The 21,485-nt window shown below is 36.6% G+C and overlaps 1 protein-coding gene across 6 annotated transcripts in view; it reads right to left on the reverse strand.

The window, feature by feature from the left end:
* nalcn (sodium leak channel, non-selective) overlaps positions 1 to 21,485 on the reverse strand; it is a 124,329-nt gene that overhangs the window by 13,068 nt on the left and 89,776 nt on the right. For all 6 annotated transcript variants that reach the window (XM_059029059.1, XM_059029057.1, XM_059029060.1 and 3 more), the window contains 15 exons: positions 19,517 to 19,653; positions 18,913 to 19,054; positions 17,630 to 17,703; positions 15,326 to 15,427; positions 14,664 to 14,733; positions 12,866 to 12,957; positions 11,799 to 11,921; positions 10,682 to 10,738; positions 10,293 to 10,413; positions 9,890 to 10,021; positions 9,321 to 9,488; positions 8,269 to 8,373; positions 6,902 to 7,008; positions 818 to 938; positions 632 to 730 (listed from right to left, as the gene is read on the reverse strand). In XM_059029059.1, the coding sequence (XP_058885042.1) occupies positions 632 to 730; positions 818 to 938; positions 6,902 to 7,008; positions 8,269 to 8,373; positions 9,321 to 9,488; positions 9,890 to 10,021; positions 10,293 to 10,413; positions 10,682 to 10,738; positions 11,799 to 11,921; positions 12,866 to 12,957; positions 14,664 to 14,733; positions 15,326 to 15,427; positions 17,630 to 17,703; positions 18,913 to 19,054; positions 19,517 to 19,653 (1,650 nt within the window). The remainder of the gene's footprint in view (positions 1 to 631; positions 731 to 817; positions 939 to 6,901; positions 7,009 to 8,268; positions 8,374 to 9,320; positions 9,489 to 9,889; positions 10,022 to 10,292; positions 10,414 to 10,681; positions 10,739 to 11,798; positions 11,922 to 12,865; positions 12,958 to 14,663; positions 14,734 to 15,325; positions 15,428 to 17,629; positions 17,704 to 18,912; positions 19,055 to 19,516; positions 19,654 to 21,485) is intronic.

Raw genomic sequence — 21,485 nt, forward strand, 5'->3', positions numbered from 1 at the left:
CGGCTAAGTGGTGACATCAGGCCAGATGCAGGAACAAAACAAAAGAGGCAAGGTACTGCGATGTAAAACATGCCATTTATTTTCAAACAACAAAAGTAAAATAAAAGGTTTGAACAAAATAAACACACAGAGCAAAATAAATATTTTAAATAAAACAAATTCACGAATACTAAACAATATAGGTCAGGCTGGGCAATCGCCTTCACTGTTCCTATATTTTGTTTTATTTTCAGATTTTCTCTATCTCGCTCCAAAACACTCCACCCGGAACAGGGAGAGCTGCAGGCTTTTATACTGTGGCCGAGGGGTTAACTAGCTATTAATTATCCTATTACCCCTCAGCCACAACCTGCACGAGTTTACTAATTACGCGTGACTGCCGGCTAATCTAACAATCACTATCCGACAGTCACGCATTCCCCCAAGGTATTTACAAAGAACAAACACAAAATACCAAACAATAACAAACATATGGCTTCGCCGTCATATTTATAAATAAAATAAATACATCATAATGCTAAAACAAATACAAAATAATACAAACAATACACAGGGTCGGAGGGGGCACCCTGTTCTAAAATAAATAAACACACACAGCAGGGCTTTCTAGCGCCCTGTTACAAGGACTTACCTTGTTTTCGTTGAAATTAGCAATGACAACACCAACGAAAAGTGTCAGTCCAATCATGCAGCCGAGAAAGACAAACACATGGATGTAGATGCCGTGGATCTAAATAAAAAAAGAATCACACTGTTTTACAGCCAACATTGCCAAACATGCACACCAGTTTTTGGAAAGTGTACTGTACATGCTTACCGGTCCCACTCGATGGATAATAACATCTCTGACCTCCACCCAGCCTTTCAATGAAAGAACTTCAAACAGGGCCAGCATTGCATTCCCCACATTATCGAAATTAAAATTCCGAGGGTTTGCCCTGAACACAAGGAGAATAATATGCGTGCCTGTTAGGTGAATATACTGTACAGAACTTCAAAGGTATCTTTTTATAATCAGAACCAGTGCAGGCACATATAGAGGGTCCTTATAATCCTATAACAATCTGAAACTTCTATAGGAGACTAGGATTGAATAATACAACAAGTTTGGTGAAGATCAGATGCAAAATCAACACAGTTATTGTGTTCACAATATAGCGTGTGACAGACAGGCATGTGGGTCAGCTAAATAGTTAAATGAAATGTATAATTAAAAATATATTAATAATACGTAACAGAAGTCATACTAGATACTGTACTTTATAGAACAATGATTTTATCTAACACTTTAAAATATAGATACAATCAAGAGCATAAAACCACGAATGTTTGTAAGATATTTACTTAAAGGTTTCACATCAAATGAATTCTTATGCAGCATTTGACCTGAAATCCTCTCCATTCTCCACTGATGTTTAATTTTTTTGTGAGTGTCTCTTTCTATAACTTTGTATTGGGACCCAGCATGAATACACACCTCTTACATTATTAAATGATAGAAATGTTTTTCATCATTTATGTGTGCACGTTTCAAACCAAAGTAAACAATGATGTGTTTCACTGGTACTTCAGGACCATTCAATATTTTTTACATCGTTTCAAATATTAATACAAATGTATTAGAATTGTGTTAGGCAAGTTTATTTTCAAACTCACCGGTTATTGTATTATCAACGTTACAACCATGTCCGGCATTCTCAAGAACGAAATGCTAACGGCAGCGATGTGATATGAATGCATTTAGATTTTACATGTTGGGAACGACCCCTAACTGGCTTCCTCTTGCTTTTTACTTTGGGAAGTAGTCTGTTATGTGTATTGCCTGTTATTAAACAATAAGGCTTACTGTAGACCCCTACGTAACTTGAGTAACTTCTGACCTCCTCAGTATGTTTTGTGCACTTGCATTAGATGGATACGGTGTAAGGTGATAATGCAATGCTTTTGGACGGCCTTATGTAAGAAAGGGTTTAAAATACTCATATAAAATCAAAAATGTATTGACTTAGTCACATGCAAGCAGAAACATTTACAATAAAGCTAGGGTTGTATGATAAAGACCGATGCAAAATCAAGGCAGTTATCATGTTCACCCGTTATTGTGCGACAGACAGACAGACAAATTCTTCACACATTTATAATGCCACAGATATATAGCTTCTGAGAGTTTTATGCCAAAACTGATCATTGTGTAAAGGCATAGCTGAATGGAGGGTTTGTCAGAATTAGTTAATTGAGTAACATGCAAAGTGTAGTCTATATAAAGTCATGGTTTGGTCCAGCTGCCTGACTGGACTACATTTCTGGATGCCATTTGTGGAAGTCATTTTGTTTGATAATGTAAAAATGCTAATAGGTTGATTAACAGTATGATGATATTTGCCATTCGAGTTTTGATAGATTCCAACAGATCTTTTGCAATGAAGAACTTGATTGACTATGATAGATACAATCTAGTTCCCGATGCAGCTATACAGAATCATTAAGGCGAATGTAAGCAATCTATGGAGAAGAGAAAAAAAAAAATCTATAATGATTTGTACGCTCGGACATACAGTACAAGCATGACTGGAAAGCTAGAGTAATTGATATACTATGACATGCCGATGATAGAGATTCAGTTCACCTGAAATATGCATTTTTCTTTTGGTATACACCTCAGATTTTATTGTATACACTGACAAGCACATTTATTCAAATAACTACAGTAAGTCAAAGAGGACCACTGTTTTCTTGGAGTTACCTTGTTTAGACTGGTTTATTATTACCCACAGTATTACATTTATGGATACAGGCATTTTATTCAGAGCAGATTAACAACAGAGCCTCCCCTAAAGCTCCGATCACACCTGGAACGATAACAATAACGATAACGCTAACCATAAATCTTTTATGGAACGGTCACACCAGAACAAAAGGGCTCCAATATATTGTACAGCAAATGCCAATCAATCTTAGTACATGTCCACTTTTATTTCCAGCAATACTACAGAGTAGAGGGGGAATTCCACACGCTCGTTGATATAGTCAAGTACTGACACACTGTGGGTATTGCCTCATGGAAGTATGCACGGTCACATTGGGTACAACCACTTCCCATTAAAGTAAAACATAAAATAAGAACATGGTATGTATTGTTGATTACACCTTACTGAATATGACGATAGATGATACTCCAGAAATTATGTATATATTTATACTTAATGCAACTACAATATGCAGACTGACATGTCTTTATGCTGCATATAGGATCATACATCGCGCTTATGCTATAATTATACAATAAAGGCTGTTTATCAAATAATTTATAACACATAATTAAAAAAAGATTCCTTGATGTATACTAGAACCAATTTTCTGACGTGATGTTCTGCGGTGGAACAGTGAAGGGCAGTCTTCTCTGTAGTAAATCATTGCAATGCCTGTATTTACTTTATCATGTTTAAAATAATATATAAAATATTGTAACACCAGGTAGGTGATGATGTCACATTTAATACAGCCCTGATTGGCCAGGAACATTTATCGTTATCGCTGTAGCGGGAAAAAAATGCTCTGAAAGTGATCGAAACGATCGATAGCTATCGTTATCGTTTACAGTGATCGTTATCGTTTTGGTGTGACCACCTCCACTCATTTGAACAGGAACGATTTTTAAAAAATGTTATCGTCTAAGTGTGACCAGGGCTTAAAGATTAAACAACATTAAGTAATATTTAATCAGCATATCACAGAGCTGGTTAAGATCCTTAGGCCTGGCAAGATGTGGAAAATATGCAAAGTAAACACTGGTGTTCAGGCAAGGAAGGCTCTCTGTCTAATTTAGTGTTACAAATACCTACTGATTGTAACTACGATGCTGAGGTGTGGCAGTTTGGAGACATGGAAAGTGAGCCAGTATTACATTAAAATAATAAAATGGCTCATGGAGTACTCGCAATGCTATATTTGTGGGAACAGATTGAGATGAATAAGTATGGGACCTTTCATAACTGCAGCAGATTCAGATAGGTTTGGGCTAAGGGTAACATGTTCCAGGAAGATGCAGGCCTCTCCAAGACACAAAGATTGTGATTATGACAAGTCAGAAAAGACAGGGTACAGTTAAGGGAGATTATTCAGCCTGTTTCCCTAAATGGTACCATGCTTATACTAGAATTAGCCAAGGAGAGCCAATCCATATCCTTGACGGAAAATAAACAGTGAGGGCAGCTTGTGTCAAGTGCAAAAATCACATCGAATGGGCAGCTGCTGCAAGCCCAGAATGTACACTGTAGGGAGGATAAGGAGTACGTTTCAATACATTACAGGAGCCAACCAGAACGGGTTTAGCATACATGTGACTCTAGATACTGGAGACCTGCCTGTCCTCCCACCTGCCTTGGAAAAGAAGGGACCTGAAGCAAGACTTTCACCCTAACTGAATGAACAATGTGTAGTTCTCAGTTAGAAAAGACAGAAGCAGATGGGGTCCTGCTTGACCCAGATGAAAAGCCTGCTTAATAACATTTTTTTTTTTTTTTTTATGAGCCTGAACACACACTGTTTTTATAACTATAAAAGGGGCTTGTGTACATTCCAACTAACAGTTTTTCTGAGAATAATGACACATTGAACTTTCTGTGAACTTCTAAAATGAGTTTGTGCTTCGTGATTACCGTCTTAGCGAACTTTCCGGTCACTGAAACCATTGTGCTGCTGCAACTGCAGTAACACGAGCTGACCATTGCGGTCTGGGGATGTGTTTCTGAATAATTACTACAAAATGTATTTTTGCTAAATGTGCTAGTACAGGATCCGGTCAGGTTGTTTTAATTAATGCTAGCTTGCTGAAATTAATTATTCTTCTAGTTAAAATGTTGAAAAAGCATATTATTCATATAAACTAAGCACACACATTATTTGCATTTTTACTTAATGTATCATATGCATTTTTTAATAAATGCATTATAAAAGTATTTTTTAGCATGTTTTTATTAATGCATAGCAAATTATGCTGTGTTTCCAAATCTGAAAGTTTAGTGAAATTGTTAAAATTTCCACTACAAAAAAAAGAAAAGGCTTCTTGCAGAGTGGGTATTATTCTTATATAGCCATGTATTAGGAGATATTAAAGTTATGTTTTATAATTTCACAGCTCTGGAGATCAAAATTAGCAAGTTTCACCCAGCAGAATTTAAAAAATGCAGTCTCCTGCCCATCACAGGAGGCCGCTTTTCCTTTGTATAACAGCTTTCTTTAAATGGAAAATTAGAAGTATACATTTTAGTTTACAGTAATATATCTACTAAATTTGTGTGTCTGTGTGTGTGTGTGTGTGTGTAGTTTGTCAGAGGGGGAGTGTGACAGAAATACAATGATTCTTGGTTGTAAATCTCCCTCCCGACCTGTGAGGGCGCTAAACAGCGAGAACAGAGTTCCTTGGACGGGCTGGTCTGACAGTTCTTTCCCAGGGTTCAAGGGAAGTCGGCCAGCTAGGAAGGGGGTGAGACACTATTGCAATAACGCATTGACCTGGAAGGGAAACGAAGTGGCAGCAGCAGATTGGAGAGGCGGTTGCACTCGTTTACCAAGGGGTCATGTGTGACAGCATAAAAGGGGACGGAGAATCGTAATCTGGTCCTTTGCATTTGGTTTGTAATTAAAAACTGAGAAGGACTTTGAGAGACCCTGTTAACCAGAGAAAGCAGTATCACAGGTTTTTTTGTTTGTATGTCTATGGGTAATCGTCTTGTTTGTTACACCACACTAGACGGTGAACATGATTCTGGAGCTGTCACCGAGGGCCAGCACTAAAGCCGGAACAGCACTGCACTACTGTCACAAAAATAAACTGTATAACCTACCACAAGCACTACTGCATTCACCCAGGACTGGTGACCGTGTATGTACAATTGTGGGGCGAATACGTGTTGGGTTATTTTTATTGTTTGGGTCTGCAAACCCGTTATTGTTTATTATTATTATTGTTGGTCACCAAACCTGAATACAAAAAAATAAACACCACTTTTCCAAACCGGATAAAACCTCTCTGTCTGTTCATTACCACACTATATCACCCCTGCACCTACTCAGCCACTTCGTCACAGTAGATTTGCATCCATAAATATTCTAAATGAAAATAAAAAAAAAATTCTAGCGAATTGGACTAGAATTAAACAATAGAACAGCATTGAGACTTTCTTGAAAACCCTGCTGTATATTTACAGATGCAGGGGCACCTCCGAGACTTCAGGGAAAGATGGAAATCAGTATTTTATTACATTTTTTGCAATCTTTTAAAAGGGGCAGATTGACAGTATGGCTATTGTCCAATGTCAGTCACTTATATTACCCCTTTCTATATGCAGAAAGATTTACATCCACATAGTTTTTATTAAACCCTACAAGAAATATAAAAAGACCTGAGCATCTGTTTAAAACTTGGTGTTTGCCAGTAACTTAACTCTCCTAAACTACCTCTTTGTATGCCAGTTTTACCTGTAAAAATTACAAAGATGCTGTTGATCATGTTTTTTATACCCATTGCAGTTTAATGTAGAGTAGCAATTTGGGTGCATGAACCTGAAAGCTGAGAAACCCCAATGTTTTGCATGGCTTTGCCTTGATTTACTGCAGTGCATGAAACAGATGGGAATCATGGCAGTGCATCCCTGTTTCTCCACTAGATTGCACTGGTTGCTCAATTTTCTAAAGTAGAATGCACCTTTATTTGTTTTTTTCCTTCTACCATCATCATGGTGTTATGTTCAGATGCATTTTACTGTAGGATCATGTTTAGGCAAATTAAGTGAAAACAGATATCCCTAAACAAAGGCAGGTCCAATTAAGTTAAAAACATTTCAAATGATTAGAAATGATATCCTGTTTTTCATCCAAAAATGTTACTCTTTGGACTTACCAGACACGTGGGACCCAAAATCCAGGCTTCTTTTCTCCGGGACGTAACTTTAAATTTAGGTTTTTTGAGACACTCACATTGATTCTGAATATACCGTGGCAGTCCTCCTAAAATAGGTTGAAAATAAAAATCAATTATGATAATTGGTCATGCTGTTATCAAAAGGTGCAATACATTGTTCATATTTAATAAATTGCTTTCTTTATTAAAAAAAGGAAAGAAAAACAGGCACACGAACATACACTAGATGATATATCTAAAGCTACATAAAGATACTAATAACATATAGGTTATTCAAAAATGTGATAACTCCTTTTTCCAGTAGTTACCTGGTGACGTGGACATGCATACTTTTATAAAACACATGCTTATATTCTTCCGTTATCATGGTTATACATGCATACAAACTTTCAGAGACGTAAAAATAGATGAATGCCCCAACACATGTGTTTTATATACTGGTACTTGTACATTAATACCTACAGAACATACAATGTATTCCTAAAAGAAGAAAACAAAAATACAAAACTAAACATTTACCTGCATAACAAATACAGTATTGAGGAATTTTAACATTATATAAAACATAATATACCAATTTCAAGCTCTTCTCCTTAAAAACAAATGAAGTTCAAACATTTTTTGCTGGATTAACAAGACACATAAGTCCACTATACTTGCCTTCGATAGTCCCGCCCACTGTGTTTGACCTCAAGGTCACAACTGGCTCTCCACCCTGTTAAGTGCCCTCAGAGGCCCTTGTAATTAAACCATTTTTTGTAACCCACCATCAGTGTAAAAGCTTTTTAAAAAGTGCCCCTAGACTTCACTTAAGCAGAGCTGTATTGACAAAAATGACTAAAAACTGAACAAGACTAGATTTTCAGTAAAAGGCTACATAAAATCTTAAAAAAAAACAGAAAAAAAACAACACAGGACTTGACTGACTGACTCGTTTTAAAAGGAGTCTCAGAGGGGACTACATAGTTCTCTGTAAGTACGATTTCTGGTTTCCCATCTATACAATACAATTTAAATAGAAACAAGAAATTTATTAGGTTATGTGTTATAATTAAGGATACGCTCTTGAGTATGTTGATGTAGCTAAACCTGCATTATTTGGTGGCCTTTCCGTGACCTTTCCGTGAATTCTTTTTTTTTTTTCCCGCAACTCGCTGTGAAATGTACAAAAAAATCACTGTGCCAAAATTGTATCCTTATTTACAATACAAGTGAAAACAGAATGGACTAAATTGTTAACCATATCAAAATATAGTACTGTATTATTATAGTATGGAAAACTATAACACTGCTACATTTATGCCACTTTTATAGTAGTTAATGAAAGGAGAAAATGTGTTTCTCACCCGTCTGATAACATGATGATCATTGCACTTTGCAAGTTTTCCAGCAAAAAGTTGAACGCCAAAACTTGCAAACACAAGCATTAATGTCAGCAGGAGGATGGAGACCTATAAAACATATTTGGATACAATCATATTAAAGGTCTATCGATAACAGATCTGACTTTTTTGCCAGCCGCCTGGGATATAACATGCCACCTTTTACCCTTGTGAGAGTGGATCACTCAGTAGGCAATTTTCTCCAGCTGTGTGGAGGAACAGTTTATAAAGATGCATGTCAGGCGTGAGCTGATGTGAGCAGAAAATGTAAAAATAGTTGAAAAAATGACCATATCTATCTATTGCTCTTGTCACGAATGGTTCGGATGAGTGAGAAATTGTGCTACTTAGCAAATAGTACCTGTAATTATTAACCTAAAATCTTTGTCAGGCACGTAATTGTAAACCATCTAGGATGGTAACAATACAGCCTGTTGACCCCATTAATATCAAAATGCATCAGTAGTAAATATTTTAACTGGAATATAACAAAGGCATGTTTTACCACAGAACATTAAGTAAAATCTATCAGGCGCTGAGTACTAATTATAAAAAGTAAACTTTAAATACACAAAATTTACATTTTTTTGTTAATTATATGCGTTCTTCATCTTTCTAGAATGAATGACTTTAACCAGTAGGATGGATAGTATTTGTGGTTTGCTTTATTTGTTACTTTTTAAAAGGTACAGTGGCAGCATCATGTTGAATGAAAATAAGGTATTCATATGAATTTCAGTTAAGCTTCACAGGAATAACATCTGAAAAACAAATGTTTTGTTGTTATTTTGTAATGATTTTTCTATTCCTGAAGATAATGGACACAAATTTTAAATTAATTCAAGTAGAAGATAACAAGAATAGCAGCTAAAGCTTTTGAATTCATATTAATTTGTAGTCATTTTAAAGTGTAACTGGATTAACTTCTGTACTGCCATTCTTGATTAACATGTAGCAGCGAATATTAGTTGCTATATGTAAATGAACACAGGCCACATGTATCCCTCCATACGCACCAGGAATATTTCCTTGAATCCGCTGAAGAGTTCCCTGACAACCTTTCTCATCTGAGGGACCAGTTTGAAGATGCGAAGCGGTCTGAGGCAGCGCAGCATCATCAACAACTGGGCTCCTGATTTAGGGGGAACGTTCGGTGGCATCCAGCAAAGAAATATCAAACTCAACTGGAATAAGAGTGCCAGGGAATGATTTAGCACAACACATTATTCCTGTGAAAACAGCTTTTCGTTCAGCAGAATCATTTCTAAAATACAATTCTCTCAGTTCAGGTGGTGAGTTCAGAAAACTGTTTTTTGGACCAGCTGTGGCAATGCAAAAAACTTATTAAAACAATAATTTAAGCCTGTTTGTAATGGGTAACAATTCTTAAATAAACAGTGGAGAGGGAACACTGATGAGATAATTGTTGCTATTTGTCACCATGATTACCAGAAGGGAAACTTCTTCAGTAAGCAATAAACAAATGCAGTGTGTGCCAACAATGCATAGACTGCTGCATGGAACACATCACCCTTCAAAACGTGTCAACCATTCGTTTTCATATTTTTTAAAAAGTAACTCTTACTAAATAGATGAATATGTCCATGACTCCACCAAAGTCTCTAATGACAGCTGTTGGAGTAAAGAACAGTCCATCTCCCATGATCTTCAGATTGAGCTCAATGCTCATGAAAATGACAAACACATATTCAGCAATCTGCAATATAAATGGGATCATAACATTACAGTATTCGGTTTCATAAAGAGAGTAAAGTCAACAAATTCTTACTTGTTATTAAGATCAGTATATAAAGAAACCCCTTTTGTAGTTATAAAATGAAATGTATTTGCATTTCTGCTGTTTTTTTAACAATATCATTTTCTTGGTGATTCTCAACATATCACAATCTCAATTTCCTCATTGTAGTGGATTTAATATTTCCTTATTCGATGCATTTTGCCAAAATCCTTGTTACAAGATGCATCACCTGCAGTGTAGGAACATGCATCACTCTTGTGAAAGGGGACTCAAGCATCATAGAGATGCAAGAACAGATAGTGACCACAATCATAACCCAGTCCAGGTATGTAACCAAGCCAAAGAGATCACTACAAAAAGAGAGAGAAAGCACTAGTATTAAAGACATTGTTTGTTCTTACACAGAACAAATAAATAATTGATGAGCAATTCTTTAAGTTTAGCCTGGATCCACGTAGCATAACTACAGCTTTGTTTATAACCAATAACAAAATTATTCTCAAACAATAGTGAATAATCTTAACCATTACCTCAACAATATCACACATTAGGGTTGACACGTTTCATAAGCTAGCTGAAGTATAAGAAGTCAAAAAAAGTAATTCATAAAGTTCTTACTATAGTTGATGGTACTTGGTGTTTTTGACGGCTCCTGTAATTGGGTCAGTCTTTGAGCTGCAAAAGAAGCCGTTAAAGTTTTATTTTCATATTTTGATACAGCCTAAAGCACATGTAACTAGCTAAGCAAGACATTTGCAGTCTCTCTTATCTTGGTGTCTGGGCAAAGCGCCAAAGTTACCAGGTGTCTAATCACGATGTGTGGAGGAGTGGAGACACAGTGTGAAAACAGAACACCACAAACAAAGGACTAGTTTGAAATAGTTTCTAACCAATTAGGTTAAGATAGTCTGTAAAATTCTTAAATGTGATGCACTATAGAATGTGATAGATTTGGGCGAGTCCCCCCCCCCCAGGAGGTGTGTTGAAGGTGTGCGATAGCACGGTGGATCCATACTGACTGGAAAACAGAATAAGAAATGGGGTGGAAATGCTAATATATTCATAATATTTAAGTAATGTCTTTGTTTGAACAGTCGGACGTCTGTGTTATGTATCCATTAGGGCATGCTGTGACCTGCGTGTCTTTGCTTGCTTGTATCTAATGTTTATACGATTGTATTAACATTATTTTCTTTTATAGATATAACGTATTTTTTGATAACAAAAAAAAAATAATTTGTCGAATTGATTTCCCTACACTATTAATTACATGTATAACAAAGTTACAATTTGGAATTTATCCTTTTTATTATTTTTTTAAATTATATTTTTTTTTACATCGCATCTCCCCAATTTAGAATGCCCAATTATGTTCCCTCATTGCAGATATTCCCCACACAGCTCAGGAGAGGTTCAGTGAGTGTCCTCCGTTCCCATGACCAAGTCAGCTTCCTCTTATACACAGGAACTCAAGAGTGAATGTCAGCGAGCTATCGGCCTCTGCAGGACAAAGGCCAGTCCTGTAGGAGTCTGGCTGAGCTCACTAGGCGCCTGGCCTGTAGGGGCTGCTGTCGTGCAATGAGGAGAAACAATTGTTGATGGTTTTGCCTCCCTATTGTGTGGGAGTGTCTGCAGCCATGCTTTTAGAAGGTGAGCCACTCGGGGATGGAATTTCCCCTTTTTGGCGTCTCACAACTTGGTTGAACATTTTCATTTATCAACATTAAATACTTACGCATTAAAACGAGCTCTCACAATCACACGGCAGAATTTTCTAAACCTATGTTCTCGTCCAACTATAAACAGAGGTTTATCAAAATAAGGGTGATTTTCACGCAATTCTTCCTCCTGAACTTTCCTGGAAAACAAAAACTAAATATAACAAATCATGCATACATAACTACAGATTCATATTTTCCAAGAATAATTACAGAAGCACAATTTGCTGGCACATTAGTGGAAAAATCCTGCCATTAACCTGGATTATTGTAATGTAATATTGAGATAGACATTGAATATCCCTTGCTAGATATCTTTATAAGCATTTATACTGTACATAGATGATAAGAAATGCAGTGAGGCTTTCCAATAGATCTGCTAACATATACTACTATTCACACAAGCCTGGATTAAGTCAAAGTGATGACACAGTCATATACATTAATTAGTATAGCTAGCGTGGTGTCATACATTTTTATTTATTTCAAGCCATGAGTCTACACCAGAAAGCCAGAAGATAAAAAAACAAACCATGCTATCGGTATGTCGTTTATTGCCTATAAAGCCCTAAGCGGTTTGGCTCCGGCCTATTTGAAGGATCTTTTATCCCGTATGCCCCTGGCCGGCCACTCCGATCCCAAGATGAAGGGCTGCTATCTGTCCCAAGGATTTTAAAGCAAAGGACAGGTGGTAGAGCATTCAGTCATAGGGCACCTGAACTCTGGAATGCTCTACCTGCAGTGAGAGACACACCTACATTGGCAATTTTTAAAAATAAATTAAAAACATACTTTTAAATAGGGCTTTTATATCTTTATAATATTTCTTTTTTTATATATAGTTTTATTCCTATTTATTTGGTTTGAGTTCCTCATCTGTTGCTTTTATTTGCTTTAATTTTAAAATGTTGTTTTCTTTTGCTGTTTTTATTGTTTATATTGTTTTTATTTACTTCTGAATGTCCTTTTTCTTGTTAAAAGCGCCTTGGGATGACTTGCCATGAAAGGCGCTTTATAAATAAAATTTGATTTGCTGCATTTATATAAAGTAGCAAGAAAAAAAAGAAAAAAAACCTATACATACCGTTTCATTTCAGCCTGTTCCTTCTTCTCCTGGATCATCTTGATGTCACTGTCCTCGCGCTGAGCATTTCGATACCTCACTGTGCTTGTGTGCTGGAGGACCAAAAAACAAATAAACAGGGAAAACATTATCATAACCCTGGTTCCCATATGGGTATTTACCTCCTAAAGACCCGAAACCTGAATAAAATCTACCAAAGCTGCTCGCAAAGCCTGTGACGCAGTCATGGTCCGCCCCCGAGGGCATAAAAGTACTGCGCTCACAGATCTTAGCGTCATTTTTCCTTCAAGCCTGCTGTAATCATGGACGCAGCAACCTTGAAAGTTATTTGTTACATTTCTATTTCAGGCAACCAGAGTTATGATAATAACCTAACATTCCCTTTCAAGTACAAAATATAACCATTGCCGTATGGGTGAGTGTACCAAAGCTGTCACAAGGGCAATATTGCAGAAAGACTGGAATGCTACAAGGCTAAGCCGAGAGGCTGCCTTGTGCATTACCATATGGACCCCCAGTAACAAGTAGCTAGGCCAGAATCCACGACATTCAGTCTGTAAAACCTAGTAAAGGTATTGGGAGTAGCCCACACTGCTGCATTGCATATGTCCTTGACAGATGCACTCTGGAATAAAGCCCACAAAGTTACCATGGTCTGGTGGAATGGGCAGTGAGCTTTTCTGGAGGGGGCAAGTTGGCCAGCTCATAGGCAGTCCTGACTGTGTCTGCTATCGGACTGACTCCAACTTTTCGTCCTGTCAACGTAGTATGCCAGGGCCCACACTGGGCAGAGCGTATGGAGCTGTCGCTCCCTGTCAGACTGGAAAGGAGGTGGATGGAAAGCCTCCAATTCCATAGACTGGTTGATATGAAAAGGCAGGATTGGTATGGAGCATAACCTTTGTCCTTGCCTTAAATATTAAGCTGGATTTTGCAATGGAGAACACCTGCATGTCATTCATCCGCTTTGCAGAGTGATGGCAAGCAAAAAATCCAGTTTAAACAGTAGATATTTCATCTCCGCTGAATGCACGGGCTCAAATGGAAACTTCATGAGTGCATTAAGCACCACGTATAACCTCCAATGAGCAACAATTTCCTTCATAGGCGGTTGAAGCCACTGAGCCCGTTCCAAAAATTTGCCCCGCCAGGAAATGGCTGCCAGATAGATCTTAACATGGACGGGGGATATCCCCTCATCAATAAGGCTCTGTGAGCAGCTTTGATATATCTTATTCAGGTTTCAGGTCTTTAGGATGTAAATACCCATACAGTAATGGTTATATGTCGTACTGGAAAGGGAACAAAAATACAATAATAAAACATAATGTTGAATATATCTTGTATTGTTGTCTAAAAGCTGTTTTTCGCCTCCCATCCTATTGAGAGGTGAGGAGGGAAGCGTTAGTCAGATTTCCTATTGTCTGAGATTATCAGGGATTTTAAGGATTATAACAGGAGTCATGAAGACTAATTGCTAGTCAGTGTGTGTGTTACATATGGACATTTTTATTATGCACACCTTGCTGCCAAGTAGATAACACAGAATCCAATTTGCAGTTATTCTATTTTTTGGCTTCTATTTTTGAATTGTGTTGGAATTAGTGGTTCAGTGGAAATTCATACAAACCTGGGAATGTCAAAATTAATAAGGAAATACATATTGGAACATACTGTGGTGTGCGTTTCATCCCTTTCACACTTGAATTGACATAATGCAGAAACATTCATTTTAAAAGTGTACCGAATATTGTAACCATTCACATGTTTACTACAATTGGCTTCTACTGGTACTTACATCCTGAGTCAGAGTTTCCAGTGATTTCCCTCTGCTGATTCTCTGGCTGTTCGAGCCATGTCTCAAAGACCTGTTATCAAATACAATGGCATACTTTAAAAGATGAATTGGCAAACATGGCACTGATTTCTCTGCGACTAAATAGGGCTACAGAATAGGAATCTAACTCAAGTAAAAAAATAAAAATAAAAAATAAAAAACAAATGCATTTTATTATTTGATTTTAACCCTGCCTCAGTCACTCAAATTGAATTGCCTTAAACTGTGGAAAAGGTCTTTCAGTAACATTATTGAGATCAATGGTCCTAATTCATTTATCTGACAATCTCAAAATATATTACTGCTGATGATGCTTTTAATAGAAGAAATGGGTATTTCATTTTTAAAAGTTATTTATATGGATTACATTTATTGATGTTAATATATAATATTTGATCCCTGAAGCAGTCTGTAACCATGCAGATTCTTTTTCTTTTAACCTGTTCTATGAATAGATATTGAAGTGCTCTGTAATTTATGTACCATTTTAAATATAACTACATGAGCCTTCAATAATGAGTCACTTTCCCTTTCATCAGATTAGAGGACTATAATTAATTTCTCTCTGAATACAAGATAAGTGGTTGTAATTGAAGCGCCTGCCCTTTGCAGTGGGAACATACCTGCGCTCCTGACGGATATGATGCTGTACACTGAGAATAGACCGTTCTTTAGCAGACTGGCCCTCCAACGATCCACTCAGCATGCGTTGTCGAGTGCAGGCCCTGAAACAGTAATGTGTTTAGAAACCTTTCATGTAAAAAGAGTGACAGTTAAATGAATGCTCTCAACGCTATAATAAAAAATGTCAGTATTCTGACATGACCTTTCAAACTAAAAATGTATTACTTTTGATCATTTGAATTTTTCAGGAAACATTATTGTGAAACATTTTCATGTCCTCTATTGAGTTTAAAAATAAATAAGAATATTGCAATGAGAGATGCCACTAAAATAGTTATAACTGACACAGTCTGTGTACGTACATTTCAATAAAATCGTTGATTTTATTATTATTATTATTTATTTCTTAGCAGACGCCCTTACCCAGGATGACTTACAATTGTTACAAGATATCACATTATTTTTTACATACAATGACATTATTTTTTACACATTATTTTTACATACAGTTGGGTTTTTACTGGAGCAATCTTTCAGCCACTATTGGTGTGACCAACTTGCATAGTTGAATTATCAATGATTCACATGCTCAAATAATCTTTCCTGATTGTCCAAAGGCAATCTTTTTAAACATGTCATCAACATATGTTCTCCGCCATGACTACAAATTCTAAATGAGTTATCAGTATGCCAAAAAAAGTTGACCATGACCTATGTCAACAGTATGTACAAAATATAGAATAAGAAATTGCAATGACTAGTTTATTAAGACATAGATCCTTAGGTAAGCAAATTGTAAAGTACATTAAAACGACTGGTTCACAGTATGTGGAAAAACTTCTTGAGTGCACATGTAAATATTTCTGTGTAGATACATGTACATATGTAAGTGTGATGTCCTGATGGACAGATGTTGAGACAGTGAGATATCCCCACAATCTGATAGTCTTCATAGTGTATGCTAAATAATGCTAATGCCAAGTTTCATCCTAAGTGGATAAGCATTTTCCCAGATACATGGAAACAATGCAAAGTTTGATAGTCAGTGCACCTGTGTTCGTCAGACACTTAATGAACTCGTTTAGAATCACTTCTGGAGGCAGGGAAACATCTGGTGTCATCAGTAACACTGCTTGCTGTGTAACATTTCCCTGTCAATTTTAACAGCGATGCATCATCTATATTTCTTACTCAGTCAGCCATTCACGCCCATGGTGGGTCTTTGACTGGCAGCAGCATGCTGCACTAATGTCCTCATGAGGCTCATTGGATATGCCACAAAAGCTTAGTAACTAGCAGGATATTGTTTTTATTTAATTTATTACAACTCTTAGTGGTTCACGGCAGAAATAGGCTATAAATCTAAAACCACTCCCACACAAATACTTATCTCATCAGTTATGCCACTGCACAGGGCTCACCGCTTGTTTTTAATAATTGTTAAGTCACGTACTTTAATATAGCTAATTATTATGTGGAAAGACATCATTTTGTTTATAAGCACTTCGTCTAAACCTAACCTAATATTATTTACAGTAGATGCATACTGATAAGAGTAGCTTAGAAAATGTTTCATGGTCTCAAGAGTGTTCAATACATATGAATGCGTTACGTCAATCTGATGAACATGTATAATTTAATGTATACAATGCTATAAGATTGCACTGCATTCAGCAAATACGGATCCAGGCAGCTGTTCTATTTAATAGCTGCTTTTAAAAGTTAGATGCTCACAACATCCCTACCAATTATGTAGTGTATTTAGCATTTGAAATAGATTATTTTCCTTGAAGCAAAATTATTACATACAGTAGACTGCTTTCTAGTTTAAAATACATCAGAGCACAAACATGAAAACAACTCAATTCGATGTAATCTTCTTAAGTTTTAGTAGTTCAAAACAGGCAACTACAGTAGCGCTTTTATATAACTTAATATAACTGATCTAGGCAATTCGCATTGTGTGAATACTTCAGCCTGAAATATTCTCTTGTTTAAATTATTTTTTACATCTTAAATCACCACCACTCTGCTTTCTATGAGGAAATGTAAATATTTACATCTGAAGGAGCTGCTGTTGTTCTAAATCGGATTAATTATTATATGACTGATTGCAAAAAAGGCGATACTGGACTGGCACTTTGGTTTGATACATTCCCACAATAAACACTGTCAGTATTTCAATGTTTCCATGGAAGCGGTTTTAATAAATCTTTGCTCTTCCTGGCTAACATTATTAAAATGTACTGCACAAAGGGACAATGTGCTCTTCAAACGGTTTTGTAAACGGGACACATACTTACCGAAGAATTTTACTGATAGCACATTCCTTTTCTAGAAGATTGCGAGCACGGATACTGGAAACTGACTTTCGTAGCTGTGAAAACAAAGTAGGCTTTTTAAAGCGATTTAGAAGTCAGCATTATGGGTTACTTTTCAATTTTAAAGTAATCCATAATTTTTACCAGGAGATCTTTTACTTCTGAACTTGACATTATAGCTCTGGACCCAAGACGCCCATACTAGCCTAATCGATATTCACCAGTGAGTCATTCCTCGTAAGAGTGCTGTACTGAATCGACCTGCCATGCCAATCAGATGCTGCTCACGAACGCTCCTACTGTAAAAATACCAGTGCCATTTGCATGTCTGTCTTCTCACATAAATACACAATTTTGAAAAGTTGGACTTTCAACCTGAACTCTATACACCACTTAAGATGGAGAGCTGTGTTGGTATTTAGAATAATTTGGTTGAAGAGAACACTGATACAATAGTGGGAGGATCTGGACAGCATTCTGCAGCACAGCAGCCACATGCATAATTGTAGAAGCATGGGCTGATCTCCACTGTTCTGACTTATTGAAAAACAGTGCTATTATGGCCAGTGTGATTTCAATAACGGGGTTGGCCTTATTACTGAAGGTACCTATAATGTATTGAAACAAATGTATACTATAGTATAGGATTCTGATTATTTGGTTCTTAGGTTTAGCCAATTTATTCACAACAGTTTAACCATTCAAGATGTTTTTTTTTTGTTTGAAATGTACTGTTGTGGTTGTTTTTATCTAAATCCATTGGACGAATTGCATACTGTAATGTTGCACACTAATTAAAAATGATGTTCGTTTATATATATATATGTTTGGGACTACAGATAGTGGACACAGGACCATAATATTGGACCTTAATATTGAAAGTGACTTTCATTTGTATTACATTGCCATCAACTGGAGCAAATCCAGACTACCAAAATGTGACCTCAATTGCAAGGTGGGTTTTTACTGAGTTGGCTTTCAAACAAGGTTTTACTGTACTACCAACCCATATAGGATTTTGTTTTTCTCTTTCAAAGAGAAACTGAAGGACTGCCCTTGAAGACCTCTAGACTGTATCATTGTCTTTCCAATAATGTGTAGACCCCTGGTACACAGCTGGTGGTGCTCAGCTTGAATCTGAGCTGAAGCAAATGTGTGCAGTGTTAACACATCCTGCTGCTGCTCTAACCCAGAATTGTCATGTAGATGTCCCTGCAAAAAGAAAAAGAAATGGACAAAACATTCCCAAAAAACAATTCTCTAACCTTCTGGTCGATATATTTGTTATCTTCTATGCCAGACTTTTTAGAATGATCACAGGAAGAGGACGAGGCAGAAGGGAGTCTTCGTAACAGACAGCTGGTATCTTGCTGCTGGCGGTCAATGAACTGCTTCATAAAGCTTTCCCTTAAGGAGACAAAAACAGGTCACAACATGGAGCACAAGTAAAAAAAGAAAAAAATATGGTATGTAATACAACAAAATTTGCAGAGTTTTTAAATAGATTTCATATATACTTAGAACCACTTCAAAGCCTTACGATGTCGAAGATATGTGTGTGCTAAAGAAAAAACAAGTTTCACCACAATTGGGAAGTGATTCTCTACGTAGATGTAAAAGTCTAAAATGTGACATATGTGCTGTACATACACCTCCACTATATCCCTAAGGAATGATACATATCTTATAATGTAAATTGACCACACTACCAGGCTTATTTGAATCCTGACATATTTCCTTACTGTACATGAAATAATATTAATTTGCTGGAATTTGAAAGAATATTAAATCATGTAAAACCCATGTTTGTCCCAGCACTACTGCATACATACACCTCTTAAAGCCTACCAACTGCACATCGATATTTACCTGATTCTAGGGACTGTAAAATCTGAGGGGAGTTTGGAAATCTTCACCATCTGTGGCCTGTTAGGGAACTTCTCAAAGATGCGCAGCCGAAGTGGCAGTTTTTCTTTGGTGTCAGCATTGGCTTCACTTTGCTTCAGCTGTAAAGAGATGGAAAGATGCGTGAAAAATATTTGCCACATGTAAATGTAAGGAGCGTCTTTCCTCATTTAGAAAGTGAAAGGACCTGCATTCCTTATATCCCTTAACCTCTGTCTGAAGGGTTACTGAGAGTTCCTAATAAAAACCAAGGATTTAAGCTTGAGATACTGTACTGCTCATTTCAAAGCGAAAGGGTTGAGTAAGCTCACTGGTTTAAACCCAACCAATGCCAGCCCAAGTTAGTAATGATTTAAAACAATCCTTTGTAAGGATTTCCAGTGTGGAAGTGTCAGAAGAATGGCAGTACAACTGGCAAAACAGAAAACAGAACCCTTCACCTGTAAGGGAGGCCAAGGGTTGGTTGGGCTGAGATTCCAAAGGGTAGGATAGTGCAGAAGAACTTGCAATGCAGCTGACTGTGCCACTATTGTACTGCAGATAAATACCCTTCCGTTGGTCTCCTATGCTGTCTAACTGAAAACTTTCACAGGAATTAAATTCAAATTTCAACAAACAAAAGGTTTTCCATTTTGTAAACATACTTTTACAAAGTATAATTGAGAAACTTCACTCTTCAGTTAACAAATAATGCTTGATTTAATAGCCCTGATGAGAGATTGCAGTTTTCAGAACCATGGCTGGAGAAAGTTATCTAAGTCAGTTATCTGAGAACACAGAGGATGTTCTTGTGAGCATTATGTTTTTCACATAAACCCATACATAAATTACAGAATAATTGTAGCTCAAACCCTGTGTTATTTTATTCTGGTAGCTCAGCAAGGTGCAACAAAACCAGACAGAACGCAGAGAAACATAGCAGGTAGATTTAGATAACAGTCATTATACTCTTCTGGTACGCTGACAGGTACAGCTTAGTACCATCTACTGCACACTGCCACACTGTGAGCTTCTTAAAATAATGATGCTTCCCAAGGGAAGAGTAGCAGACTGCTTTTGCTTGACATACCATTTTGTAATATTTTTTATGCAATTACATTCACATGGGGTAACAAGTTTTTTTTTTGTTTTTTTTTAATCAAGTCATGGGGAAAAAAATGCATTCTGCATCTATTTAGCTTAAAGTGAGACTGTGCTGTATATCCTCAAGATGGCAGTAGAGCATACCTGTATACATTCTAAAAAAAAAACCAAAAAAAAAAACACACTCACACAAATCTGTGGAAGCCATTGAAAAGGAAACAATGGTGAATAACAATACTTGTTAAAAAATGGTTTCAATAACTGGGGGAATTAGCACTTTTTTCATACACCCACTCACAGCAGCACAAAAGCAGTGGGAAATGGCTAACTAAAAAAGAGCATTTTCTTATTATGGGCAAATCATTTTAATATAATTAAACATATAAAACAGCTCATTCAAATTCTCTGCTTGTGTGTTTGGAGTAGGCTTTCTGGAAGAATGAAGATTAATCCTTATGCTTTTGTTCTTATCATTTTATCAATTCTTATAATTTTAATGAGATACACACAGCATATCAAATATGTTAGAAAACAAAACATTGGCTACTGAAACATAAGGCCATCCTGCAATCTCTTTTACACTGGAAACTAACATTTATTTAAAAAAATCTTCATCAAGTAAAAGTCCACATCTTATATAGTCAACCCTGTGAATATCAATTGGAAAGGGCATAACACATTTAATAATGGGGCAGTTTACATCTATCCAAGAAATCTATTCCAGTCATCCATATATCCTGCATGTAAACCAGCTTTGAGCTGGGATAGGGTTAGGGTTTTATTCATATTCAAGTGCACAGGTTCAGCTACTACACTGATTCTTCTGAAAATCGTTTTTTCTTCTTCCCGT

Source organism: Acipenser ruthenus, chromosome 8, assembly GCF_902713425.1.
Source record: "Acipenser ruthenus chromosome 8, fAciRut3.2 maternal haplotype, whole genome shotgun sequence".
Lineage (NCBI taxonomy): Eukaryota > Metazoa > Chordata > Actinopteri > Acipenseriformes > Acipenseridae > Acipenser > Acipenser ruthenus.